Source organism: Heliangelus exortis, chromosome 16 (assembly GCF_036169615.1).
Source record: "Heliangelus exortis chromosome 16, bHelExo1.hap1, whole genome shotgun sequence".
In the NCBI taxonomy this organism is placed as follows: Eukaryota; Metazoa; Chordata; class Aves; order Apodiformes; family Trochilidae; genus Heliangelus; species Heliangelus exortis.
The window spans coordinates 12,446,163-12,473,833 of NC_092437.1; the positions used below are offsets into that span (position 1 = coordinate 12,446,163).

The 27,671-nt window shown below is 48.5% G+C and overlaps 3 protein-coding genes across 5 annotated transcripts; 2 read left to right on the forward strand and 1 right to left on the reverse strand.

Moving 5' to 3' along the window:
- The first annotated feature begins 256 nt into the window (after positions 1-256).
- IFT52 (intraflagellar transport 52) lies at positions 257-9,890 on the forward strand. Of its 2 annotated transcripts, XM_071760003.1 has the most exons (13): positions 257-599; positions 1,439-1,526; positions 1,789-1,918; positions 2,790-2,865; positions 2,953-3,024; positions 3,881-4,007; positions 4,872-4,958; positions 5,647-5,715; positions 6,415-6,569; positions 7,591-7,678; positions 8,209-8,317; positions 8,825-8,970; positions 9,537-9,890. In XM_071760003.1, the coding sequence occupies exons 1-13, from the start codon at positions 481-483 to the stop codon at positions 9,582-9,584; spliced, it is 1,314 nt and encodes a 437-aa protein (XP_071616104.1). In that variant the 5' UTR covers positions 257-480; the 3' UTR covers positions 9,585-9,890. The 2 variants fall into 2 exon arrangements, with proteins under 2 accessions (XP_071616104.1, XP_071616105.1); XM_071760004.1 differs by lacking the exons at positions 257-599; positions 1,439-1,526; positions 1,789-1,918 and adding an exon at positions 2,585-2,635.
- Positions 9,891-12,223: 2,333 nt separating this feature from the next.
- On the forward strand, positions 12,224-27,504 carry MYBL2 (MYB proto-oncogene like 2). Of its 2 annotated transcripts, none has more exons than XM_071759682.1 (14): positions 12,224-12,259; positions 16,637-16,730; positions 17,881-17,952; positions 18,327-18,419; positions 18,837-19,057; positions 19,415-19,598; positions 20,334-20,600; positions 21,777-22,166; positions 22,764-22,903; positions 23,558-23,657; positions 24,243-24,356; positions 24,813-24,929; positions 25,146-25,292; positions 27,205-27,504. In XM_071759682.1, exons 3-14 carry the CDS (start codon positions 17,896-17,898, stop codon positions 27,331-27,333), a joined length of 1,959 nt encoding a protein of 652 aa, XP_071615783.1. In that variant the 5' UTR covers positions 12,224-12,259; positions 16,637-16,730; positions 17,881-17,895; the 3' UTR covers positions 27,334-27,504. The 2 variants fall into 2 exon arrangements, with proteins under 2 accessions (XP_071615783.1, XP_071615782.1); XM_071759681.1 differs by lacking the exon at positions 12,224-12,259 and adding an exon at positions 15,849-15,944.
- LOC139803534 (uncharacterized) lies at positions 12,557-13,800 on the reverse strand. Its single transcript, XM_071759773.1, has one exon. The coding sequence runs from the start codon at positions 13,524-13,526 to the stop codon at positions 12,783-12,785; it is 744 nt and encodes a 247-aa protein (XP_071615874.1). The 5' UTR covers positions 13,527-13,800; the 3' UTR covers positions 12,557-12,782.
- Positions 27,505-27,671: the final 167 nt, after the last annotated feature.

Here is a 27,671-nt window from a genome sequence, read left to right on the forward strand (position 1 = left end):
TGCCCCAGGGCCCATGTTGGGGGGGAGCTGCCTGAGGGGACAGGGCCTGACAGGCACGGGCTGCTGGGGGGGGGGAGGGGGGCAACCAGGCGCTACCTCCCCCCGCCCGCCCCAGCCGTGGCCGAACCCCCGGGGCTGTGGCCACCAAGCCAGCGGGATGGGCTACTGAACCGCGTAACCCCGCCTCTCCCATCCCGTTCCGGGCGGGGTAGGGATCCGCCCGCCCCGCTCTCAGGGCCGTGACCCCCGCGCATGCGCCTGAGACCCGCGCGGTGTTGGGCGGTAACGGCGGCTGCGGACGGAAAGGGGCGGAGACCCCCGGGCCCAGACCCCCCCCCCCACAGACCGAGACCTTCCCCCCCCCCTCGGAACGAGACCTCCCCCGCGGACCGGGCCTGACCCCCGCCGGGGAGCAGGGGCGCTGGGGTCTCGGTTGTGCCTCCCCGGAGCTGGCGTGGTGCGGTAGCCCCGGGTAACCCTATGGAGAGGGTCCCGCGGAACGCCATCGTCTTCAACGCGTCCAAGGGGGAGGCGTTCACCCTCGGCAGCAGCTACAAATCCTTGCGGAAAAGGCTTCGAGGGAGCTGGAAGATCCAGAGGTGAGGGGTGGGTTCCTGGGTAACTCTCGGCAGCTTTTGTTTGTTGTTGGTTTTGGAGCCCTGGCGCGGGATTGGAGCCGCGGTTCCCGTTGCGGGAGGGTCCTGCCCGAAGCAGGAGCGAAGGTGCGGGCGGGGGTCCCGCAGCTGATGGGGAAAATCCGACCCTGGGCCTGGGCAGGCTGTGGGGATCGGCTTCTTCTCCCGGGAGAAGGATCTGGGAAGGCTCATCCTGCACACGCGGGTCCTTGAAAGAGGCTGGAATTGTGCGTGGTCTGCACGGAATATCCGAGATGTCCCGGGGAATGGATGGTGTAAGCTGGAATATCTTTTAGGGTTATGCTCTGCGGCATTAACTCCTCGTTGGATGCTCTGCATCGCTGTCTTTGGAGCTTCCAGCACTGCTATCTATGGAAGAGAAAGTTCAAGTTATAAAGATGAAGCTTCAGGCACAAGTTTCTGAGTTTGTCTTGATTTAGTGTTTGGGATAAAGGGAAGTCAGTCTGTGGTGCTGTCTGGCTGTCACTACAAAAGTGTGTCCAGAGGAGAAACAAAAAATGAGTAAGAGGCAGCTCATCAGGTGCAAAATTTCATAGCAACTCTGATGGTTAATGCCAGTTCTGGATCTGCCACAGCTCCTTGTTAGAGAGGCTTTACTATTTAATGGGTTGAATTTTGTAAGGATTGTTTTTGTTCAAGTTGTCAACTTTCAACTGAGATGAAAGTTTGTGAAGTGACTGAAGTGACTTGCTTTGTGTTTGTTTGCCAAACCTTTAAAAAGAAAGAAGTTGTGGTTCAGGGCTGTATCCAAGAATAACATTTCTTTATTAATCTGTTTGTAGCTTAAAAGATGAGATCACACCTGAGAAGCTGTTTGGTGTAAAATTGTGGATTACAGCAGGGCCAAGAGAGAAGTTCAGTGCTGCTGAGGTAAGAAGTCAGTAATTGTTTGCAAATGAGGTTGGGTTTTTTTTCAAGGTTTGTTTAATGCAAATTAGAACAGCTCAGAAGAATTTGCAGTTGTACTGCTTTGTGTTAATTTACACTGATTGAAATTTTGAATGCTTTTCTCATAGGATCATGTTCATTTCAAGCAGTCAGAATCACTCCTCCTCATCTCATTATAACCTCCTGAAATCCTGTGTGTAGCTTCTTTCATAAGTATTTTTTCTGTACCTTTGTTCTTTTCCAGTTTTCAGTTCTGAAGACATTCCTGGAGGATGGTGGAGCCATCCTGGTGATGCTCAGAGAAGGTGGAGAGTCTCGATGTGGCACAAATATCAACTTCTTGTTGGAAGAATATGGGATCGTTTTCAATAATGGTAATGGGGCTCACTGATACCTTTTATTGTAACACTTTCAGCAAAATCTAAAGAGCACATTCAGCCCCTGTCAGTATAAGCCAAGCAGATGCTTTTCACAAATTACCTTTGGGTTTAAGGGATGTTTTTTCTTGAAATCTACGTGTACCTGGCAGTGTAATACCAAAGCACACCAAGGGCTTTCCATGGCCACAGTACTTTGGTAACAACTCTGCCATCTCCATTCTTTTGCCATAGTTGTCAGTTTTAATGTTGTTTACTAACAAAAATAATTCCAGTGACATTTCTTGTTTAAAAAGCCTTTAATTTCAGACATTTTCCCCATGCATTTTAATGGATTGAATCACTTCATACTCAGCCTGAAGGAACAGTTTTCTTTAGCAGACAATAAGGTGCCACTCATTTGGTTTTGCAGTGCCAATGTGAAAAAAATCCAGCTGTGTCTGAGTGTACATAAAATACCTGTAAGGTCTTTGGTGGCATTTCTATGCCATGCATTTTTTTTTTGCATCAACAGTATTGGATTCATTGTGGTTTTGGAAACTGTATATAAAAAGAATTTGAACCTGTGAAATTTGATACATATTCTTTTAAGTAGATCATCCTTTTTCCTCTTCTGCTTTGTAGAGGCCTTTGAGGAGTGCTTTATCTTTCATATTTTTTTTTGAACTTGCAAATACATTCCTGCTCTGTATCTGTGTGTCTAAAAGGAAATTGGTGAGTGTTGATTTAAATTCTTTTGGGAACCAATGCCATGTGGTGTTAGAAGCCAACACCAAGTGAATCCAAGGTCTGAACTCATTTTTCATTGCCATATCAAGCACACTGATTAGATAAGATGTAAACTTCTTATTTGTTTTCTTTCTTCAAGATGCTGTAGTACGAAATGTGTATTACAAGTACCACCACCCAAAAGAAGCACTGATCTCTGATGGAGTTTTGAATAGGTGAATAGTTGGGGTATATAAATGTTTACAGTAAACTCTTACAATCCACAGTGTTTTCAGTAAATTCAGCTTTTCAACATCTTGTAGGGGAATCAGTGAAGCTGCAAGAAGAACACTCCTTGAGACAATAGATGAAGATGGAAGTGGACGTGACTCACAGTAAGTCCTTTCCTTGGAGGAGGCTGATGTGAAAAGATTCAGAATAATTTGGAATTAGCAGGTTTTTAATCTGGCAGGAGTTGTGCTTGTGTTGAGGTTTTCTAATTTATTTCTTATGTCAATTTCTTGAGATTATATCTGGGAAGGAGAATCTGTTCAGTAATGATATAACCAGTGAAGGAGCAGGAGTGTTAAGTTTTGAAGGGAATTATTTCTCTCCTGACCAGATCTTTCTTGCCTCACTCTGTGGATGTGAATTTGGTTAAACAAGACACGTATGAATAACTTCTAGACAATGGGGTGTTTGGCTGCAGGCAGGAGCAAACCTACATCTTTTTTAAGGTCTTAATGAAGGGTAAGATAGGCATTTATTGTAATTTTTAACTTTCTGTCCCTCTGAGATGCAGAGGAGTGAAAAGAATACAGCTTTTATGTAAATAACTACAAAAGTTTTTTTATTCTTTCTTGCAGCTAATTTGTAGACTAATAAATGACCATGTGGTTGATTACAATGATTACAATTTAAGTGTTAAAGCAGGTCATGTGGTTTTGTTCCAGAATATATATTTATCTGCCAGTTAAGTACCTCCACCTGTCTCTCAGGTACAGGAGTTGTGCAAACAGAAATCAGGAATGATCTTTGTCTTACTTAAGACAAATTGTCAACCTGGGAGAATCTGTAGAAAGAGACTGACATGCCACTAGAATGATCTGACTGTTTGAAACCAAGCACTTGGCATCCCACCACCAGGGCACAATTACAGTTTGCAGCTTAGGGCCACAGACTGAGGGTTATAAACATGTCCAGTGTAGCTGAGATGTGCAGGTACTTGCAGAGTTTCTGTATTTCCTGCAGAGCCCTCACTTTTGTGTATCCATTTGGTGCCACACTGAATGTGATGAAACCAGCTGTGGCTGTTCTGTCAACAGGATCTGTCTGCTTCCCACTCAACAGGCCTGTTCTTGCTTTCTATCAGCACGAGGTAGGAATCTGCATGGAACAGCCAGGCATTCCTCTGTCACCCCACTGAAAACCTGAGTGTATTTGCTGGGCATACTTACACACCCACTTCTATTTTTTGATGTATCTGCAAACTCTGGAGGGTTGTTTTTTTTTTATGTATCTTTGAATTTGTTACAGCAGCCTTCATGGTTGTATTATGCTTTGGGGTCCACAGTTGGTGCAGGGAGCAGTATAGGGCTTCTTGTTCTGTTCAAAACTTTACAATTCCTTGTGGAAGGATTAATGGATAATCCTGTCAGAGAATTCCAAAAAAGCTTCATGAATGCATTTTCATGTATCTTTAATTTAGCTGAATTAAAATATGACCTGCATACTTTGCATTTCATCTTACAAATAATAAAACAACCAACCTCTTCTCTTATTCCCTGGCATGAAGATGGATGTGCTGTGTTGACAGGCACGTGTGTCACTGGCCTCTAGGTTTGCATTCTGAACACTGGAAAGTAGGATGAAGGAAGTTAATAATGCATTCATTTCACTTAATTCTTTTTTACTTGGTTGAAAAAAGAGTGTTCTTTTTTCTGCAACCTATGTGCAGCTATTGTTGATGGTATTCTCTGGGTTTTGGTTTTTTTTATTGCCAGCAAATTGTCTGTCTAGTCTTAGGAAGTGCAAATCAGTACTTTTAATAAATTTTTAAGCCTTGAGAGCATATGCACTTAAAATACTTCATCTCTCTTTTGAGCTTGAAACTGCTTTTGCCATTACTTATGCCAAAATGTCTTATTTCTTTAAATCACTTTGTAATTAGACACCATTAATGATTGCCCCTCAACCTGTGCTTTGGAAGGATGTTTTACTGACTTTTACTTTTTATTTATAGGGTCGAGGTGGAAAGATGGCAGCACTGGGATCTTCCCACATGTTCAGTGATCAATATTTAGATAAAGAAGAAAACAGTAAAATCATGGTAAGTTTGTTGGTTTTGTTTGGTTTTTGTGTTGTGGTTTTTTTTAAAGAAAACACCTTAATGGATCTTCACAGCACAGCAAAGCAATCCCAGCTCACTAGCTTGATCTTTGAGCAAGACAGCTATGAAATGGATTCAAACAGAATACTAACATCCTGAGAGATTTGTTAGAGCAGAACTAACAGGAAGGAGTTTTTTAAAGATACAGTTTATTATTAATGTTCTGGGACTCTGAAAAGCTTCTTCTACTTCCATTCACCACTTTATTGTTGTTAATATTTAAATACTCAGTGGGGTTTGTTTTGTTCACTACTTTTTCTTAGCTTTCTTGTGCTTGGTTATGGCTACTGATTACTAATAAATCTTTGCATATGTAGCTCCTGTTACCTGGAGATTGTAAGGTGGTTTCTGAAGTGTGGTGTGTAATGTCTGTGAGGAGTTTCCTGCTGAGGCATTCCTGAAAGTGTGCACTTCACAGAAAGTCTGCTCACTGCCTTTTCTCATTGCTTCCATATATAAATACAAATGAAGTTTGTGTTCTCTCACTAGATATTTGATTTATTATCTGGTTTTTTTTTCTTTTTCATGGTATGTTGTTTTAAGTTTTAATATTAATATTTAATGTGAATGTTTAAGTAATAATATAAGATGACTTGGAGCCTCCTGAAATTCTTTTGCCCTTTTCCAGGATGTGCTTTTCCAATGGCTCACAACATCAGATATCCATTTAAACCAGATGGATATGGATGACCCTGAGGTAAGTCACCAAGAAGTAAATAATAGTGTGATCCAGCAGCACCAATTCTGGCAAACCACCTATTTTGCACTAAATGGTTAACAGCTTGATGAATGCTGAGTTTTTTGCAGGGTCTCAGATTGAGAGGAGAGATGGATTAGGCATAAAAAATAATGGTATTGCATCTCTGTCAGCCCTAGATAGCTGCTCACAATCTGATTTCATTTGTCAAAGTCTCTTTTCATGTTACCCATATTTATGAGCTTGTCTGTTGCTCCAGTGTAATAACTTCACTCTGAGTCCTCAAACAAGAGGAACATCCATGAAGTGAAGGCCAATTTTCTGTGTGGGATTTGGGACCGACCTGTGCAGTTTCAGTTGGTTTTTTTTTAACTGGTGTATGCAAATGCTATTTTTATTTAGAAATATCATATGTGATGACACTGTATACTCTGTGTGCCTCAAAAGAACAAGTCTTGCACAGTTGGTCAGGAAGCTGTCACTTGTAATTGGGAAGCATTAACAGCAGTCCAAACACCACCTGCACGTGGTAACTTTACAACCAAGGGAATAGAACTGCTCTGCAAGGGGTCATACCTGGTAAACAGTGAACTGATTATTCTAGATGTGATTTTAGGCAATATATAAACTAGAAATAGACTGTGTGAAACGTTGGGTTTTTTTTTTTTTTAATCATTGTGTGTACCTGTGTGTGTTCAGATCTCAGACTACACCATGCTCCCAGATACAGCTGCGCTGTCTGAGCAGCTGCGAGTCTGTCTGCAGGAAGGAGATGAGATCCCAAGAGACTTCACAAAGCTGTTTGATACATCCCTTTATCAGCTGGATACAACCACCCTCCCTTCAGTTATCAAGTCAGCAGCTCTGGTTCTTTCTTTCTTTTTCCACTGTATATTCTGCATTTTCTGTTTGGGTGTAACTTTGTCTGCTTAAGGGCAGAAGGGACTGAGCTGTAGGCAGCATTCTGAATATGGAAATTCCAGAGGATGGATTTGCACAGTGAGACAGTGATGTTTTCTCTTGCTTCTTTTAACTGTCTTCTGACATTTTGGGTTTTTTTTCTTTTTTTTCTGACTACTGCAAATTCAATGAATTGCTACTTTTAGTAGACCTGTCTGCAGTGATGTTGGGTGTTTTGGAATGATAATGAGAGCTGGTTGTTTTTCCACTTTTGAATTGCTTGGCATTTACTGAATCTGCATTTCATTCATCTTTGCATTCCCCTGTAATTTTGTCTTGAGATTTACCTGCTTCTCAGTTTTACCAGTTTTGTGTTGCTGGCAGCTCTGTCCCTCATAACACCTCTGTTACCCAGGTCATGTATGAACATGTTGGGTAATAGCCTGAACACAGATTCTGTGACACCCCACTCTGTTGTGGACATTCTTTTCTTCTTACTCTGTATTTCTTATGTTTTTGCTAGATGTGAATTCCTAGTGGGATCTCCCTTCTCATCCCATAACAAATAACTTTTAAAAATAATTTTAAGTTATGGACTTCCTGGAAAACCTTTTTGAAATCCCAGGTCTGTTCTTTTTTAATTGGATCACTTTTTCCTTATGCATATTCATCCCTTTCAAAATTACTTGAAGAACTAAGGTGTGACTTCCTTCTTTGTCATCTCATATATCCATCCATCATTATCTTCTTCTCTGTCATCATTTTAACTAATTTGCTTCTGTAGAAGTTAGTGACTACTGATATGTCATTCTCTGGGGTCCTTCTAAATTAGACATCCCAATTTTTTAAATGCTGTGACTGTGTTTAATGGTGATCCTGGTTTCTTCATAAGCATTCATCTCTGTATGTTTCATTGCATCCCAGTGGAAATGGCTGTTGTCTTCTCTCACTCTTGGTCTTTTTTCTGTGCCACAGAGCTTATGAACAGCTTAATGTGAAGCATGAGCCCCTCCAACTCATTCAGCCTCAGTTTGAGACTCCACTACCTGTCCTCCAGCCAGCTGTGAGTAATGTCCTTGCTGGTACAGCACATGGAGAACTCTTCTGTTTCATGTAAAACTGCCCTGTGTCATTTCCACAGTTCTTTCAAGAAAAAAAAAAGTCAGAAATGCTGTAATAATTCATCAGAGTCAAATGCATTGCAGGGCCTGTCTTTTAGAAAAGAGCACTTATTTATGCTTTTAATTTTTATTAACAAGAGTTTGAAAATATAGCATCTAATACCATAGCACAACTCCCTAGAGAGCTTGGTGTGCCTTGTGTGTGCAAGCTTTGAGCTGAGTAGCTGCTCTCAGACCTGTGAGCTGCTGGATCAGCCTCCACTGTGAGAAAAGAGTGTGGTATTCCAGAAACCTGCTGTGGTGTGAGGAGCTGCTGCTAGGGAGGAGCTGGTCTCTCCCACTCCTGAGTCCCACATCCTTCAGTCAAAAGTCCAATCTAAGTCCAAATCTAAGTTTAAAAGTGTTGTCTTAGAGATCTGTTAAGTATGAGAAAAATATTTGGCAAGAAACCATGTTAATTCTTCTCTTCAAGGTTTTTCCACCTGTTTTCAGAGAATTGCCTCCTCCCGCCCTGGAGCTTTTTGACTTGGATGAAACTTTTTCCTCAGAGAAAGCACGTCTTGCAGAGATTACAAACAAATGTAAGTGATGAAAACTCACTGTTTACACATTTATATGTAAAGTCCAGGGTTTGGGAGAAAAATTGTGCTATCTTTAATTTTAAAAGATGGGCCTTGGTTATGAAAATCCACTGCTCTCCTCCTGGGTCAAGAAATAAGTTGGCCTTGAAAACTGAGAACATGGCTTTGTGTACCAAGACATTTTATTTTCTTTGTTACTTGACATTTTATTATGTTTCCACTTTCTGTTCCTTATATAACACCTAAATTGCTTTGCACATTTTTGCTGATGTATTTCAGATCTTTTCTTTGAAGTTAGAATGTTAAGGTTATACTAAATTTACCTTAAATCTGAAACGATGAGAAAGTGCTAGCTGCAAGAATACATTGTGGCTACTCCACTGAGCTGAATTATGGAATTTAACCTCCCAGCATGCCAACAACAAAAGAAATTCCTTGTAGTTTTTTCCCCAGTTGGTACAGGTGAGTGTGATACTCAACTGCTTTCCTCCTTGGGATGCTCCTTAGGTACTGATGATGACCTGGAGTTTTACGTACGAAAATGTGGTGATATCCTAGGAGTAACAAGTAAACTCCCAAAGGAGAAGCAAGATGCCAAATATATCCTGGAGCACATCTTCTTCCAAGTGGTTGAGTTTAAGAAACTGAATCAGGTATTTTTTAATAACAGAACTATAAGTGAACAGTTGGTAGCATCAGCACTAGGGCTGGTAGATCTTTGTAGCAGCTACACTTATCACTGGCAAGAGGTAAAGTGATGTGTTAATAAATGTTAATAAATAAATTAGACCAGTGAAAGCTGATCCAGAATACTTGTGACTGTTAATCTCTCTAGATTGTACTCAATTTATTAAGCCTCTTATTTATTTTAATTGGGGGATTAATACATGCCAGTGTAGCTTCTGTAATTTCAGCTAAATGCAGTTCATGAATGGTGCATTGTGTAAGAGTGGGGAGCCCTCACAAATGTTCACAGTGCTTCCTAATGCTGCAGAGCCAACATGAAACCAGCCTTGTTACTCACAAGCAGTACTATGTTGAGATTATTCTTCATAGTAAGTTTGATGCTTGAAAGTCTGTTTGGAGCATACTGGCAGATCAGCTGTTTCTGCTAACAAGAATTCCCTGTTTCTCAAAGCACTGAGTTACAACAAAAATCTACCACATTGTTAAAATTGGCTTTTTTTCCCCTCTCCTTTCTCCTTTTCTCTTACCTTAGGAACATGATACTGACACGAGTGAAGCTGGACTCCAGAATGGTAACTGAGACCTGGCTTTCCCCAGTTTGAGATAGACCTTTCAGCACAGACATATTTTTCATTTATTTTTTTTTATTACTATTTTTTTCCAACCTCTGTTTGGTGCATTGATTGGAATGCAGTAGTTCACTGCATGTCTCAATAGTTCACTGAATGTTTGGATCATTTATGTGTGGTAGTTTGGATAATTAATGCCTTTTGAGGAAGTGATTGTATTTTGCAAACACTCTCCAGATAATTTCCTATTTTTCTATTTCTTTATTGAAACTGTAATTTTGTAATATATGAAAAAAAAAAGTCTTATACTAAGAAAATGTGGTTTGGGTCCTTCTTTCTGGCTTGAGTATTTGTTTCCATGTGTTAAGACTTATTGTGAGTCCTCCTGGTGTACATGTAGCCCTTAATTGCACTGTGGAAAATATTGCTATTTTAGTTTGTGAGCTGTGGAATAGAAAACACAGCCCTCAATACAGGAGCTGCTGAAGATGTGCTAATCTGTCACCCTGAGGCAGTCTCCTTTTGTCTCCCTGCCAAAGAACCAAGGATAGGTGGGTTTGTTACTGTAGAAGGAAAACATTTCTTCCAAGGGAGGGGGAGAATTCACAGTAAGCAATAATGACATTGTTGCAGATTGCTGCCTCGTATAAGACTGAAAATAAATAATTTTTTAAAGAAGGGAAAGCATTTTGATAAAAAAGACTTTTAAGATTTAATGGGTCATTATAAAGAAAATGAGATACTGTGCAGAAACTCAGGAATATTATTCATAGTTATTTGATATCTACCCCATTCCCAGAGGCAGTGAGCAAGGTGATGCACAGGAATGGAAATTCAGGTGAAGTTCATTGGACATGAAACATGGAAGCTCATTGCACAGCAAAAATAGAGTCAAAGATATGGGTGGTGAGAAGAAAAGGTTTGCCAACACCATTAACACCGCTTGTCTTTTTTGCAAGGAATATTTTTTATATCAACTCAGTGAGATTGCCCTTTAACAACATTTTTTGAATGTCAGTCTGGCACCAAAACTGAAACATAAATTCTTCCCCCACTCAGGCACCTGTGCTTTATCTTGCTCTGCCATGGTTTTAACATCAAAGCTGCTTTTTCCAAAAGATCTGTTCATCTTTTATGCCACAAACAGTCTTTTCTGTTTACATTGCTTCATACTTTGGCAACTTGGTGCAGGATTTTCTCAAGGTGCCCCAAAGCCCTTGCTAAGTTACTGACCCGTTGAGATGTGGTCCTGTAACGTTAGCAGAAGTGGTTGTATTTCTTTTTACCCTGCAGCACTTTTGGAATGTTTAATTTCTTCCTTTTTTGTGTGTTTTTTCTTTAAGGACACGGCTGTGTTTGTCACACATTGCTGTGTACATTCCAGCTAAGGATTTACACAATAAACCTAATCTTTCCTCTGCAGTATCAACAGCAGTCAGTCAGCTGGCACAGACCTTGGTTGAACCAAACAACCTCGTGATCCTCTGCTAATTGTAGATCTGGTTTGTATTGTTCTGTTGTGTTTATACATCAAACTTTAACTACTTTCCTTTTCCCGGTCCTTTTTCTGAGTTTTGTCACCTGTTCCTGATGTTGTAACATGGTTTAGAAAGAAATCATCTGAGCAGGCAGAGAATACAAGCAGCTCCCTGTTTACTGCTTGTACTGCCTCTGACAGCTGAAGTAAAAGAACAGATTTTTGGTTTTTTCCACTGAAGGGATGGGGGTTTTTTGTCCAGAAACTAGTGTGAAATACGTGTGGAGACAATAGCTTGCATCTCTCTTTCAAATATGTCCCTATGGAATTATTTAAACTGTTGTTTTGTAAACAGAAGTGCTTACTTGGTAACTGGATTGGTTACCGATTGATTCTAATGGATTGGTTACACATGGAGGATACAAATGAGTTTAGGGCTGATTGAGAGAATTTTGAAGGAGTAAAAGTGGGTGAGGGCCTTCAAGAAGTGAGGCTATGCCAGTGGAAGGTTAAGCATGCAGATGGCCGTGGAGTTTGTGTATTAATGAAATAATTGCTTTAATTCACAAAATCTGGTTCCCAGCAACTATTGCTGCTTTTTCTTTCTTGTCTCTGTGCTCTAATGCAGCATCAATTCTCATCTCTTATTTTATCCCTAAAAGAAGAGGGAAAAGTGTGTGATTTTTCAGCAAACTGTAAATGCCCTGGAGCGTGGTTTTAACAAGCAATTCTCCCTGACTAAGGAGGAAAAAACCAGGAGAGCAAGTGGCTGAGCATGGGAGCCTCAAACAGCAGAAGGAAAGATGTAAGGGGTGGGGTGGGGTCGCTCCTTTCCCGCTGAGCGGGGTTCGGAGCGGGCAGAGTCACCCGGCAACCGCTGTCCCGGATTCCTGCAGCCGGGACCAGGACCCGAATCCTGGATTTTTATCCATGCAGAGTGTGTGGGGGTGGCCAAGGTCATGCTGCCGGCAGCCGCTCTGCTCCCCTCCCAACGCTCCCAGACTGTTTTTCTCCCAGTGCGCCAGAAGAGGGATCGGGATCCCCATCCCCGCCTCCGCCTCCCCCTCCCTGCCCGCGCTCCCCTTGCGCAGCGGCGGATCCTGGCGGGTCCCGGCAGCGCGGCCGCAGCCGCCATGGCCCAGCGCCGGGACCCAGAGCCGCTCTACCGCGTCCCTTCCTCGACGAGACCTCCCCGGGCCCCTGGACCAGGTACCGGGGGCGGGTGGGCGGAGCGGTGGCTGCCGCGGGGCTCCCCGCCCGGGGCTCGGCCCGGCCCAGCCATCTTGTGGCGGGGTTGGGGGGGCTGTGGCGGAGCTCGGAGTTGGCGGCCCCGAGGCGGGTGGGAACCGCCGGAGATGGCGGCTGCCGGCGGGCGGGATACCGGCAGCGGGGTCCCGGTTCGGCTGGAAGCGGGCCCAACCCGCCAGCCCAGTGTCTGCGTCCCGCGGAGCTCAGCCGTGGGCCGGGCGGTCGGAGGGTGCAATCAGAGGAGGCGGAGAGGCGTTCGGAGCTTTATTGCGCTAACAGAGGGGACAGAGAGCAGGGAGCCAGCAGGGCAGAGCCTGGAGGGGTAAAGCACCGGAGTTGGAGCTTCCCCCCTCAGCAGTGCCCCAGAACGCTTCGGGGGCCGCAGGTTGGAAGCTCCAACCACGCGGTGCCCGCAGCAGAGCAGCCCCTGGCTCAGGGCAGGAGGGAGGGTTCAGCATCCCCGGGCATCCAGCAGTCCAGCAGCTCATGGAGCCTGGTGCAGAGACACAGGGACAGCATCGGGATCACTCAGCTGGGTCTCAAGGGTGCCAGACCTATGGGTCAGCCTCTTGAAGGCTCCAGGCCAAGCCCAAGGAATTACTACGGAGGTCTCCAGGGGTGGTGTGTCCAGTTTGGAGCATCCCAGTAACTTCAGCTCTTCAGTGCTCACATCGAGGGACAGGCTGGTATCCAGGGAGGCTTTGATTGCAGAGATCTCCCATCTGGGTGCTGAAGTCTTCCCAATGGTTGAGATGTCACAGGTGAGTTCGGAGCTCTTGGAGAGCAGGCTCTCCAGCAGTTTGGGATGCTTCTCTTTCTTGCATGGCGTTGAGGTGTTCTGTGACACCAGATCCATTGGGCAGACAGCTCTGCTGAGATGCTCACAAGGCAAACCAGACAGGTCTAAGGCTGCCTGACTGTGGTGAGTCTTGCAGAAGCAGACAAGGCTGAGGTCAGAGGTGCCCTGGGTCAGGCTGTGCAGCTCAGTCTTCACAGAGCTGCTCAGAGACTCTGACTGCTTGACAACACACAGGGAGCTGCTTTTTGTTGTGTTATCCAAGTCCATGAGAAGCTCCCAGGAGTCTGGTTTGGAGGTACTGCCCAACTCCATGTAATAGCTCTGGATAGGAGGAGAATGGATATGGCTGGAGGCCCCAGCCACAAACCCATTTTCTAGGATTTCCTTTATGGTCACAGTGCTGGTACCGTGGTTCTTGGTGGACAGCATGGTGCAGAATCCCACCACGTCAGGCTTATGGAGACCAGGATGTTCCTGTTAGAATAGAACGGAATGTTCCTGATATTGTTCGTTACTGTTCACTAATGAGTTGCAAATTTAGAGTGGCTGGACTGCTCTCTGCAAAATCCTGTCTCAGTCTTTTTTGGGAGAGCAAGGACTTGGGTGGGGTCTAGGACAGGTAGGTGGCCATCCAGCCTGTCATTGTCTTCTAAAACACCACAATTTACACCAAGGCCTCTCTACTGCTTGGAGGTTATCATAGAGCCTCTCTAGAGCTGTATTTATTCAGCCTCTATCCCACTACTGTTGGTACTGGTGTACAGAGTCTCAGTAAACCTCTCCATCTCCTAGTGGTACCAAGATGGAGCTGGCTTTCCCAGAGATATAGGGCACTTATCTGTGTTCCTTGAGTCAGAGGGCCATTAACCCCAGCCAGTGGAGTTGTTGGCTCTAAAGCCAGGCTCTGGTTGGGATGGGAGAGGCTGAGTAGTAGCTCTCATTTTTCCTCTAGCTCTACGCATAAACCTCACCTCATCTGTGAGGTCCCACTGGGACCCCACAGGGGTAGGTACTAAGGGAGGTCCTTGGGGCCAAGCCCTCATGGCAGGTCTCATGCCATGTACCATGTTTCCTTCATACTCCTGCTCCACCTGGGAGGAGGTTTTCCCCACCAGCTCAGTCAGCAGCTCCTTCCAGCCACCTCCAGAGGGAATGAGTCAGGGAAGGGGAAAGCAGCTCCTGTTCCCAAAACCATTTTTACATTCAGCATATTCAAAGCAGAGAGGAAAGGTTTCTGATTTTGAGGGAGGCTGTATGGTCAGCCTAGAAGGGGAGTCTTCTGTCCTCTTTAAAAGTCTAAAGTACTTTTTCCTTAAAGATAATTAAAGCAAATTAGTATGCAAGAAATACTAGGGAACTAAAAAGTACATTATAAGAGGAATAATTAAAAAGTGCTACTTACTTCAGCTTCTATAGAGACCCTCTGAGATCTTGATCCTTTTTTTTGCAAATGGTGCTTATAGCAGTTTTATATGCCTGGTGGTTCATTAAGGGGCTAATTTCCTAATTAAGCTGGTTGGGGAGAGGGAGGGGTTTCTATTACCTCTTTTTAAGCACAGGGGCAGTGACTGTGTGCCATAGGTGACTGCTGAAGGTAAACTGAGTCCTGCTGGGGTTGGTCAGTCCTGGGCAGGGTTTGCAGCCCTGGGAGGGTTGTGCTCCTGTTTTTCCTGCCTGGACACAGCACTCAGGGCGGGTCCCCAGGAAGGTGACATCTCTCTTTGATGGGGTATTAGGAAAAAATTCTTTACTGACAGAGTGATCAGGCCTTGGAACAGGCTGCCCAGGGAAGGGGTGGAGTCACCAGCCCTGGAGGTGTTAAAAAACCGTGTGTGGAGGTGGCACCTGAAGGCATGGTGTAGTTGGTGTGGTGCTATTGGGTTGATGCTTGGACTTGGTCACCTTCGAGGTTTTTCCCAGCCTTAATGATTCCGCTTTCTGATTCAGTTTGGGGGCGTTTGCTCTGAAGTGGTGGTCGGGAGCATCCTCGCACATGGGCTGAACGTGGGCACTGCAGATCCCGTAGGGGCACAGCGGGTGGGTGTGCTGTGTGCCGACACCAGAACCCAAACCGGGCCTGTCCGGGGCTGACTGTCACCGGGACAGCAGCTCCCCTGTCCCTGCGTGGTGTGACAGTGCCACTGCCCGGCGGGGAAAGGAGCTGAGACCTTCCCTGCTCGCCTCCTCTTTTCCACTCTGCCCCCTCCAGGAACCCTGGGAACCAGAGCTGCTCCCGGGGCGCGCTGCTTGCCTCCAATTTGCTTTATTTGCCCCATTTTTCAGCAGTCAGCTGCCGGCGTAGGGGGGGGGCGGGCGGGCAGGATGTGGCATGAGATGACCACAGCAATTTGGTGGCAGGAGCAACCCCCTTCCAGGAGGTGCTGGGGTCACAGGGGGGCTGGGGACCCCCCCAAACTGCCCAGAGCCGCGTTCCGGGGGGGAGCTGCAGGGGGAGAGGTGACGATGCCCCTGCCCCTTGCTAGGGTCGGGGATGTGTCCCGGGGTCGGTGCTCTGGGGTCAGGGGGGATGTTGCCGTGTAAGAGGGGGGGTGTCCCGGGATCGGAGGGTGCCTCCGGGTCGGGGTGTGTGTCTGTGTGTCCCGGGGGGGTGCCTCGGGTTCGAGAGGGGGTGTCAAAGGGGTATGTCCCGGGTGGGTCCTCCCCGGCTGTCCTGGGGGTGCGGGGCAGGCGGGCGCCCTCCCGCGCGCGCCTCTTTGTGCGGGCGGGAGGCAGCAGCGCGCATGCGCGGCCCGGCCCCGCGCGGGCGGGTGCGCCGTTGGCGCGAGATAGGAAAGCGCCGCTGCCGCCGCCGCCTCCCGGCCCCGCCATGGCGCGACGGAGCCGCGGGTGAGTGAGTGAGGGGCGGCGGGAGGGAGGGAGGGAGAGCGGCTCCGCTGCCGACCTCGCACACCGTCCCCACCCGCACACCATCCCCCGCCGGGCATCCGCTCTCCCCCGGGCTCTTGGCCGCCGCGCTGCTCAGCCGGCCGGCGCGTTCCCGCTCTCCGGGCGGGCGGCGGGGCAGGGCCGCGGCCCCGCACCCCCGGGCTCCCCGTTCGTCGGTGCCCGTTGTAAAGGCTCCGTCCGGGAGCTGGGTGCGGGGCTGGGTTTGGCTGCTGGGGAGCGGGGGGGTGACAGGGCTGTGCCCGGGGGGTGAGGTGCGGAGCCTTTCGGGGCGCTCTCCCGGCGCTCGCTGCTCCTCGCTTCCCTTCTCTGTGCGGGCGCGGGGCTGCGGGGAGGGGAGATGGGGCCACCCCCTGGGCGCAGAGTCCTCCCAGAGGGACAGGAGGGAGCACAAATCAAGAGAAACGCGGCTTGCCCTGCTCCGGGCAGCAAGGGGATGGCTTACACTCCCCGGGAGTCCGAGGTGGAGGGGACCCCTTTTAACCAGGGGTGTCTGAGGGGCTGGGGCTCTCCCTGCACCCTGCAGGCTGCTCTCTGGAGCTCTGCACCATCTGAGTTGCTCTTTCTCTCTCTCTCTCTCACTGCTGCGTTTTTATCAGAGATAAAATTTATAATCCTTGTTCACTCATTTTTAGGGAGGAGCAGGATGAGCTCCATTGCCAGGATACCGACTCGGATGTGCCGGAGCAGCGGGATGGAAGGTGTAAAGTCAAGTGGACACAAGAAGAGGTGAGTGAGAGCCTGGCACTGGCTGAGGGGAGGTGCTCTGGGTTAGGCATCTGTTGGGGAACCTGAAGCTTGGGTGCCTCCACCCCATTCCTCACCCATTGGTCACAAGTCCCCCTCCTGCTGTCTTGCTACTGGAGAGACCATTTCTCTGTTCTGCTGGTGTGAGCTGCAGTCTTCATGAGCCCAGGAGATTCTGGGGAGTTTGAAGTGTGGCCTGGAGGGTAAGAACTCCAACCACTTTAGCATCTGAACCCTGAGCAAGGCATCTGCTGCCTGCAGTGCACTTGTGAGCAAAGAAGGCTTCCAGAGGATGGCCTCTGGAAAGCTGAATTGCACAGAATCCCATCTTTAGCTAAAGCAGGGAGCTTTGAGACTGGTGGGATCATAGCTTAGTCATCCTGCCAGGGAGCCTGAAGTTATTTGGGATAGTCTCTTTCCCCCTTCCAGTTCCTCCATCATCCTTGTTCTGTGTAAAAACCACCAAATATCCTGTCTCCCCTGGGGTGTGAACACCAAGTAGGGTGGTCCTCATGCAGTGATCAAAGCCTTGTGTTCATGTTGGGCAGGGAATTATTTCATGCTTCTGTTTGCCTAGCCAGAGCACACAGGCAAGGACACCAATAGCAGTTTTTTGGGAGCTGGAAGGCCTCACAAACCTGATCTATAGAAGGTTTTGTGAAAGAAATGCTGTGGAGGCCCAGCAGCACTGAAAAGCAGGAGATTACTTGGGCCAGTGGTGATATACTTGGACCAGTCAGCATTCTTGGCCAGGCAAAACCTGTGGCTGAGCTTGGAGACAGAGTGTCTGGTCAGGGGTGTACTGGGGCTGGAGGCTGCATAAGCAAGAAGTTTGGACCAAAGAGCTGAGCCAGGCCTGAGAGTGACTACAGCAGCTGAGCTTCTGTTTTGTACTCAACTCTTGTTTTATACTCACTGTAGAACTTTGCCCTGGTAGAGTCCTGAACCAGTCAGTGCATGGAGCCCACCTGGAGCAGGAGTGCTGGTAGAGGATGGTGCAATCCCTCCCCCAAATGCAGAGAGCAAAACAACTCCCAACAAACAGCTTGACAGTCCAAAATATCTAACTTCTTGATGCCATCAGCCCAGGGGTGCCTGTGTGTATGAAAGTGGATGTCTTTGTTCTTTGCAGGATGAGCAGCTGAAGATGTTAGTGAGACATTATGGGCAGAATGACTGGAAGTTCCTGGCCAGTCACTTCCCTGTAAGTGACACTTTGCCCAGCTGGGCACTGTAGTATTTGCATGTTGCTTCTTGTGCTCATTGTTGCTGGTTCTCTGTGTCTCTGCAGCACCTTGCCCAGTGGGACTTTGTCCCAGGGGAGTCTGTGCAGTTGTGTTCCCTCAGAGCAGGAGATGCCAGCCTTGTGCTGGAGGCCTTCCAGGGCAAGTGTTGGAGCTGGGCTGAGGAACTGAGGTTCCCTGTGTGTGCCCAGTGCCCTGCTCATAGTCTGTGTTCTCCGTGTGCTTCTGCAGGTTTTCTTGTGGGACAGATTTTTGGGGAGGGGGACAGTGCTGTTGCTTTAGGGCTTTTTGGAGCCTCTGGTCTGACCCATGGCCACTGTCATTCCTTCCCCAGAACCGCAGTGACCAGCAGTGTCAGTACCGGTGGCTGAGGGTGCTGAATCCAGACTTGGTTAAGGGCCCTTGGACCAAAGAGGAAGACCAAAAGGTGAACTGGGGCTGAGAGAATCTGGGTGTTGGTCTGTCACTGCAGAGAGGATGGAGGTGTCATATCCCTTGCTCAGGAAGGGGTGTAAGTCTCTAAATCTGGGCCTCTCTGCCCCTGGTGCACCTGCCAGTCTCCAGCCCACATTCTGTGAGCAGTTGTCTGCATTCACAGGTGCCATGGGGCAAAATGGCTGTGTGGAAACAGCCTCTTTCAGAAATTGGGCTGAATCATTGCTCTGACAAGTCTTGGCACACCTGATTGTCAGTGCTGGATCCCTCCAACTTTTTTTCCCTAAGGGGCCATTCTCTGTCTGCCCTTCCCTGCTCATAAGAGACATGAAGAGCAACACCTGAAGATGACTGTTGACCTTCCCCTCCTTTATTCCATTTCCTCATTTCCCTCCCCCTCTCTTCAAAGGTAATTGAACTGGTTAAAAAATATGGCACCAAACAGTGGACCCTGATAGCCAAGCACCTGAAAGGGCGGTTAGGGAAGCAGTGCCGGGAACGCTGGCATAACCACCTGAACCCTGAGGTGAAGAAGTCCTCGTGGACAGAGGAGGAGGATCGCATCATTTTTGAGGCTCACAAAGTCCTGGGGAATCGTTGGGCAGAGATTGCCAAGCTGCTGCCTGGGAGGTAGGACCTCTTTGCTTCAGAGATGGGTGGCCTGTGGAGTTCCACGTGTTTGGCTCACAGGATGGGGCTGGAGAGCTGTTAGCTGTGCTTTAAGGCTGCTGTAAGTGGTAACCTCTGTTTTCTTCTTCTTCTTCCTCTGTTTTCTTCTTCTTCTTCTTCTTCTTCTTCTTCCTCTGTTTTCTTCTTCTTCTTCTTCTTTTTGTTCTTCTTCTTCTTCTTCCTCTGTTTTCTTCTTCTTCTTCCTCTGTTTTCTTCTTCTTCTTCCTCTGTTTTCTTCTTCTTCTTCCTCTGTTTTCTTCTTCTTCTTCCTCTGTTTTCTTCTTCTTCTTCCTCTGTTTTCTTCTTCTTCCTCTGCAGGACTGACAATGCTGTGAAGAATCATTGGAACTCCACCATCAAGAGGAAGGTGGACACAGGAGGCTTCCTTAATGAAACTAAGGAGTCCAAGTCACTGTACTTGCTTGTGGAGGTGGATGAGAAGGAAAGCCAAAGTGGAGCAAAAGCTGGGAGCCGGGTACTGCAACAGGATGTTTGCAGCAGGGTCAGTCCCCTGCTCTGCTGTGCACATCAGAACTGTTCATCCACCCCTCTGCTGGCTGTGCCACAGCCTGGTGGTGACACAGACAGTCAGTGCCTTCTCCTGGTTGTCTTCAAGGCTCTTGACTCTTGGGAGATCTCTCCCTCCAGGAGCCCAGAGGGTGTAACATGTGCCTAAATGTTACCTAGGCAGAGGACAGCAGTTTGCTGGTGCTGTTATCTTGCCAATCCCAGCATCAAGTCTGTCTTGGAGACTGATTTCTTTCTTACTTTTTGCTCCATTCTGCTCTTATTGGTGGGAGGAAGAGAGTTTTCCAGGCAGTGTGGGGGGCATGGTGAAGAGACATTGCATTCCTTTCCTCTAAAAAAAGGAGCAGGAGAAGGACACCAATTTTTATGTATTTTTTCCATGAAGAAAGCATGTGGTTTTCACAGACAGGCTCTTGGAAAGTATGGAATGCAGAATTAGTGCTACCTGCTCAGGCTTTGTTCAGCTTTCTTGTGGGATGCTGTTTAATGAAGTCCTTAATTAAACCAATCCAGTGCTCCTGATGCTGCATGAGCTCTGGCTCAGATGGAGTATGGGGCAGAGCAGTGAGGGAGAATGGGGATGTGAAGGAAACTGAAGGGCAGATAGGAGAGCAGGCAGAGCTGAACACACCCAGGGACCCTCACTCTGTCCCCAGGACTTGACCTTGTTGCCTTTTACTAACTCTGGGCTCTCTTTGTTTGCACCAAGAACGTGCTGCCCAGCTGGCCAGTGGATAGCTCTGAAATAAAGGAAGAAGACCTCAGTGATGAGGAGGTGACGGGTGTACAGGAGTTACCCTCAGAGCTGCCAGCTGCTGAAGTGGCAGAGCAGAATGCTGAGGGGACCCCAGATGAGGTGGTGCCTGAGGATGCCTCTTTGGTCACATCCCCATACAAATGGGTCGTCGAAGCTGCCAACTATTTGTACCCAACCTCTGTGCCAGCCTTCACTGAAGCTCTGGACATGATTGAATCAGTGAGTAGCAGACCTTTGCTCCTCTGGCTAATGCAGGGAGACTGATCCTCACCTTTTTCCTTTGAGTGAACTTGCTGGTTCCCCTTTCTCCTTACCATGGGCATCCTGGGGAGTGCTGAGTCCTGTCCGTGTGGCTTCCCACTGTCTTTTCCATGGCTGGGTTAGGCCTTCCCAGCTTTCCAGTACTGCCCTAGGCTTGCAGGTTCCTGTAGGTGGGGGTCCATGTACATGGGCTCCTCATGGGCTGGGAAATGTGATCTCAAGCCCTCCTTTATCAGCTGCTGCCCCCATAAGAGTTCAGGCCCATGCTCCCGGGCTTTCCTTTCCCTCCTGTTCCAGAACAGGATGGGACAGAGTGGGAATGGGCCAGGCCCACTTGTAGTGTGCAGAACAGACCCCTTCATGCTGAGTTGACTCCACCATTTGCTTTCAGTTGAAATGGCTTCACTGACACAAGTATGATTCTATGATTCTACAAGTGACTTTGGGCCAGTCAGGCAGTGCTGAGGTCCCCAGGGGGGCATCCCAGGGCAGGAGGCTGCCTGGAGTCAGCAGAGCACTCTGCTGCCCTCAGAGGGCAATGTCTCTGCACCCCCAGCCCTGCCTGGGGAGCTGGTTATCAGTGAAGGAGCTACTTTGAAGGAGGATGGGGAATTTGTGCCACAGACAGCCCATCTGTGGGTGCTTGGGGGGCTGCTCATGGGATCTGGGGTATTGGTGGAGTCGAGCTTCCAAGCAGCTGATCTCTGAACCAGTCTGGCTATTTTAAGTCTTCTTTCAGCAGAGCCCTGTGTCCAGCTGCAGGGATGTGCCCAGGACTGGTTTGGTGTTGGGTGACAGTGACTTCATTCACCTCCTGTCCACAGACCTGTCCCCAGCTGCTTTTCTTGTCCCCTCTGTGTGGGGATGCAGCTGTTTGTGCAGCTGTGCTGTGAACTGAACTGGGAAACCAACCTTGTGGAAACAGAAAAATCTGCCCTGCTCCCAGGGCAGCAGCAGCAGCAGCTTTAGGCTGGGTCAGGTCCCTGCTCTGCTCTCAGCTGTGCTGGCAGTGGGGGGGAGGAGGGCTGGAGCTCTCCTGGTGCCAGGCTCCTCAGACCCCCAGTTATGTCACCTCCCAGTTCATCTCTGCCTCTGCCCCAGTTGGCTGCTTCTGATGGTTTCCCTTGTGTGCAGGACCCAGACGGGTGGTGTGACCTGACCCAGTTTGATCTGCCCGAGGAACCCTCTGCTGGCAGCAGCAGCAGCAGCAGCAACAGCCCCGTGAGGGAAACCCCCAGCAAACCAGTGCCCTCCCTGCCCAATGTCACCGAGTACCGCCTGGACGGCCACACCATCTCTGACCTCAGCAAGAGCAGCAAGGGGGAGCTCATCCCCATCTCCCCCCACGCAGAAGTCAGCTTTGGCACCCCCCCCTCAGTGCTCAAGAGGCAGAAGAAGAGGAAGATCTCCCTCTCCCCTGTCACGGAGAATGCCACCAGCACCAGCCTGTCCTTCCTTGACTCCTGCAACAGCATGACACCCAAGAGCACCCCTGTCAAGACACTGCCCTTCTCTCCATCTCAGGTACAGAGCAATGGCAGAGCCCACTTTGCTCTTCTGCTTGGGCTTGGTCATGAGCTATTAAGCACATTGGTGCTCTCTCTGCTTGCCCTAGTGCCATGTGTTCCTTTCAGCTGCTTTGTGTGGTGGGCAGGGCTCATGCCTGCTGTGAGGCAGGAGCACCACTGTGCAGCTCTGTCTGTCTGCTGCAGGATCCCTGCAGAGCACGGTGCTCCTGTCCCCACACACAGCATTGCTGCCCCAGCTGTGGGTAGCAGTGTGGCAGCAGTGGGAAGTGGCTTTCCCTGGTCATTTCCAGTTCAGTCACACAGGCAGACCTGGCAGCATGTGCCTTGTGTAGATCTCTGAGGTGCTGTGCTCTGGCAAATGCTCCTGGCCTTGTCTTCATTGCAAAGGGACTTGGGGTCTTTTCAGGCTTTGTCAGGAGTGTTTGAGTCTGTAAGAGTCATCCTGGTTTGTACTGTAGATCACTCCTGTGCCACTCTGTGGAAGGATTGTCCCTGCCTGGGTTTTTCCTGATATTTAGGAAAAAGTAACAACTTGTGCTGTATGCTGGAACACTTGAGACTGAGTGACTTCTTCTCTTTCTTTCCTGTGCAGTTCCTAAACTTTTGGACCAAACAGGACACACTAGAACTGGAGAACCCATCTCTGACCTCCACACCTGTGTGCAGTCAGAAGGTGATTGTCACCACCCCTCTGCACAGGGACAAGACCCCTCTGCTCCAGAAGAACTCAGCGTAAGTCCTTTCCTCCTCCCTCAGTCCCCACCTGAGCACCACCCTCTTCCAGTTTAATGCACCTCCCACAGTGCTTCTCCAGGCCCTGCTGAGAGAGGACCAGGGCAGGCTGGGGATTTCCTTAAATCAGTGTTTCCCCCAAGGACAGCTCTTCTCTGAGCTGCAGGCAGCAAATGTCCAGGCTGATTGGGGCTGCAGCCAAGCAACCACAGTTGCACTCAGCTGCTGGGTGGGCTCTTGTCTTCTGTGCATGTCTTTGTCTGGGAAACACTGCTGTACTGTAAGCCCTGTGCCAGCAGGGAAGGGATTTGGTTTCCTCAACAAAAGCTCTTCAGATCCATCCCTTCAGCTCTGCATCCTCTGCTTTGCCTGACCTGGGGGGCAGCCCAGGGTGATGCTTACCCAAGGTGCTGTCCCAAACAGGTGAGAAGGGCTGCCCTGTACAGGGAGGGTTTTTCTGGCTGCCCTGTGTCTGCACTGAAGGAACATGGTGTTTGGGAGTGCTGGCAGTCCAGCCAGGCAGGTGGCTTCTGCTGCCACCACATGAGACTCTACAGGTGGCTCATGTAATGAGAGGGCTCCAAAAGATGGGGATTAATTTTATGTGGGCTACAGCATATCTAATTCTTCATCTTTCCCACTCTCTGCTGCCAGGTTTGTCACACCAGATCAGAAGTATGTGGTGGACAACACTCCTCACACTCCCACACCTTTCAAAAATGCCCTGGAAAAATATGGACCAATCAGACCTCTGGTAAGCACTGGGCAGTCTGGTGTTTGCTGATGGCAGAAACATAATGAATGCAAAGGGGATGGGGGGTGGTGCAGTGGAGCTCTCAGGGAGCTGTTACTTGTGCCATAACAAGCTACAGTTTGGTAAAGCCCCACCAGAATGGGAAGGATGAAGGGGTCTGTGTCATGGTGAACATGTAACCACGGGATTTTAAGTTCTGCTGTCAACCCAAACCTGCTCTTGGGTCAGGCTGCAGTGTTTGGCTACTGAGGACCTTGAGGAAAAGCAAGGGCATGATCTACCTTAGGCATCCCTGAGGAACTGAGTCTCTTAATGAGAGTGTTGTGGGGATGCCAGTTTTCAGTATCTTCTGTGCATCCTGGTCTCTTGATGGCTCCTCTGAGGTTCAGCTGGTAAGTGCCTCATGGCTGGAGATGGTATAAATCTGTCTCAGGATAGCAGAAATCTTCTGATAGGTTTTCCAGCTCAAAATAAACATCATCTTTGTGTTTATCCTCCCACTCTGGGCTCCCCTGACCCATAGTGAGTCTGCCCAGCATGTAGAGTTGGACTGTCTTGTGATCTCTCTCCTCTTTTTCATGCCAGCCACAGACTCCTCACCTGGAAGAAGACTTGAAAGAAGTGCTGCGAAGTGAAGCTGGCATTGAACTTATCATTGAGGATGATGTGAAACCTGAGAAACAAAAGAGGAAGCAAGGGGTGAGCTGGTTTTGTTCATCCTCCTCTTGATGCTGAAAAGGTTTTGGCCTGTGCTGCCTTTTAATCAGCAAGAGATGCCTGAGGTTGAGGCCTGTGTAAAATACAGCTGGCTGTGGCCTGGCTTGGGCTGAACTTGGGGTGTGTTAGAGGCCATGTCCTTAACCTGCAGGAGGGACCCAGGGCACACTTGAAGCATCTGTGGCAAGTTGGGCTTCCAGAAGGCTTTGGGCTTGCAGGCATCCTGTTGGCTCAGTTCCCTGGTGGCCTTTCTTTCCTACCTAAAGTGACTTCTAAATGTGTGGTTCTTGGCACCAAGAGGAGAGCACTGAAGCTGCAGCACAGATTCTTCCTGAGGTGTTGGTGCAGTGCAGCCCTCTGGTGACGTGGCCTGGGGTGCAGGCTCAGGGTGGCAGCTGAGGGTTGGCTCATGCTGAGTTGTGGCTCTCTGTCCCCCAGCTGCGCAGGAGTCCCATCAAAAAGGTCAGGAAGTCTCTGGCCCTGGATATTGTGGATGAAGATCTGACACAGAACACACCTGCCCTCCCCAAGACTGTCTGCTTCAAAAGAGCCCAGGTGAGGGGAGCTGTGCTCAGAGCAGGGGGAGAGCTGGCTTCTGCTCCAGAGTCCCCCTGTGCAAGGCAGGGGTGGGAGCTTTGCTCCCTGCAGCTGCCTTTGAGCAGTACCTCTGGATGTGGCTGCAGGGCTGGCTTTGTTAGCTGGGCCAGGTATCAACCCTGGGGGCAAATCAACTTGTTTCCTTACATTTTTTTTCCCCCCTGCTTTTTGCAGCCTGTGAATTTCCTGTCAAGGTCCCTGAACCTTTCCTCCTCAAGCAGGAAGAATGACAGTGGTTTGCTCAACAGGGCCTTCGTGCAAGTGCAGCCAGAGAAAATGTCCTACAGGAAAATGCCAAGCCACTTCAGACCACCAGCACCAGTAAGCCCTTCAGCCACTGCTCTCCCAGGCAGGAGATGAGCTGGAAGTGCAGCCCTTGTCCCTCCTGGAGGAGGAGTGAGGAGATGAAGCTGTCTTTGCACCAGGGTTTGGAGATGCTGAGCCAGCAGTCTCGTGCTGAACCTTCCTCCTCTCTCTTTGCAAACCTGTCCTGCTGGGGCTCAAACCCCCGTGGTGGATCAGAGCTCTGGTTTGGCAAGTTTGGCCCTGGGTTTCCTCATGGAAATCTGTGTCCAGTCCCAATCCATCTAGGAATTTGGATGATTGATCCAGCAGGGAAGTGAACCTTCCTTTTTCAATAGAGCACTCCATGGGTGGACAGCAGTAGGCACATCTCTCTTGTTTCTCTGTCTATAGAAAGTCTGAAGTGCTGTGTAAGTGTTAAGCAAAAAGTATTTCCCACCCCTGTGGTTTCTATGGTGTTTTTTGGGTGTGGTAAAGGCTGTGTGCCATGGGCTGCCTTATCCTGCTGTTTGCCCCAAACTTGTGGCACTTACAGGACTCCAGTTGATGATGTGCCACCTTCTAGGTGGTGCTGATAGAGCTAATCCTGTTCTTCAGCTCCTCAGTTATTTCTGAGTTGTGCTGCAGTCACAGCAGCTTACAAATGCCCTCTGGGCCACAAACAGTTTCTTGTGCTCTCTAAAATCTTTACCACTTGGTCTGTTTGCAGGCAGAGTGCATCAGTGGAGGGGTGTCCTGGCTTTGCTGGGCTGTGTGGCTTAGGGAAGGGGATTTGGACTGTGATTTTGCAGGTGTTTGGGTGTTTGCTTGGGCCAGGTCATGGGGGATCTCTGGTAGCTTGAATGAGGATGGAAATCCATGTTCACCCTGGTGGGGGATGAAACTGTGGGTGGGGGACTGGTGTGGGGATGTTTTTGCAGCCCAGGGAGAGCCCAGGTGCAGTGATGTCTTCACTGAGGAGCTTTGGCTCAGTCTTCACAAAACAACATCTCTCCCTGGCTTAGAGCTGTCTGGTGTGAAAGCTCTTCTGACAAATAAGCACTTCTCAGCCAGAGTAATTCCTTCCTTTTCTCAAAATAAACCCTACTTAAACACTTCCATTTCTCCTTCTGTCCTAGGCAAGGCTGGATTGCTCCAAGAGCTAATAGAGCCATATAAATAAAGCTTTGGGAGTGACTTAAAGGTGGCAGGTAGCTTGCCTGGTGACAGGGTACAACTATGCAGTGAAATCCCATTGCCCCATGGCAGCAGAGTTGTCTCTGGTTGTTGCTGAGCTCCTGGGCTCCTGGCAGGGGCAGGGATTTAAAGGAATCTCAGGGAGCTGTGGGCTGAACCTACAGCAGCCTCAGATCTGTGCTGTGGCTCCATGGGGTACTGGAGGCAAATGCTGAAGTTCTGGCTCTTTGCAGGGCAGGTTAAAGGGTTTTCCAGTTGTGGGCAGTGGGTGTCTCTTAGCTGCATTCATCAGAGGATTGGCAGGGGTTTTCCTGGAGTGCAGAAACACCTCCTGGGTGATCTTTCTGCACACAGTGGCTGAAGCACACCTGGTTTTCACCTCGTGCTCTGGGGTCCCTGCTGAAACTGAAGGCACCACATTGCATTTAAGGAAGGTCTCTGACCAGTCTAGACCTGGGGCTGAGCTGCTCCTGTAGGAATTGAATTGGTCAGGAGTAAACCCCAAAGCTGCTCATTAATTCCTTCCATCCTTCCAGAATCTCTTCAGCCCAAGGAGCTTTAGTGGGTTTGTGCTTTAGGGCTTTGTACAAGTTCCTCCTGGTTGCAAAATGTGTGCTTCTAAGTCTGAAATTTTAGTTCTCTTGGTTAGCAGATACTTGTTATGTTTATTTTTTCAGGCTTTTAGCACAAGCTGTTGGTGTTTGTGTCTGTTCTCTCCTGTAAGTGTTGTGCACATGCTTTCTTTTCCCTCTAGATGACCAGGGCTTGGAAAGTGGTGGCCTGTGGTGGAACCAGAGATCAACTCTTGATGCAGGAGAAAGCTCGACAGTTTTTGGGCACACTGAAACAGAGTCACACATCAAGGACTTTAATCTTATCATGAAGGATTGTTTTACTTTTCTATTATATTTTTAAAATTTTTTAATAAGGGGAGGGAGAACCACAGGAAAAAAACCACTCTCTGCCAGGCCATAGTGCATGGGGTGGATTTTTTTTATTTCTGTTCCCAGGTAGATCTATTATTGTAATAAAAACTGGGCTAACTGCTGGCTAATATGTGGAATGCAAGTTTTGGGATCATTATGGAAAGGCAACTAAGGAGAGCTGGAGAGCTAAGAGCAAGACCTCTCTGCAAGATGTGGGTTCTGCAGAAGCATGAAGATGTGTCCCACCTTGGAGCAGTGGGTGCAGCAGATGATGGAGAACTGCCTGGACTTCCTG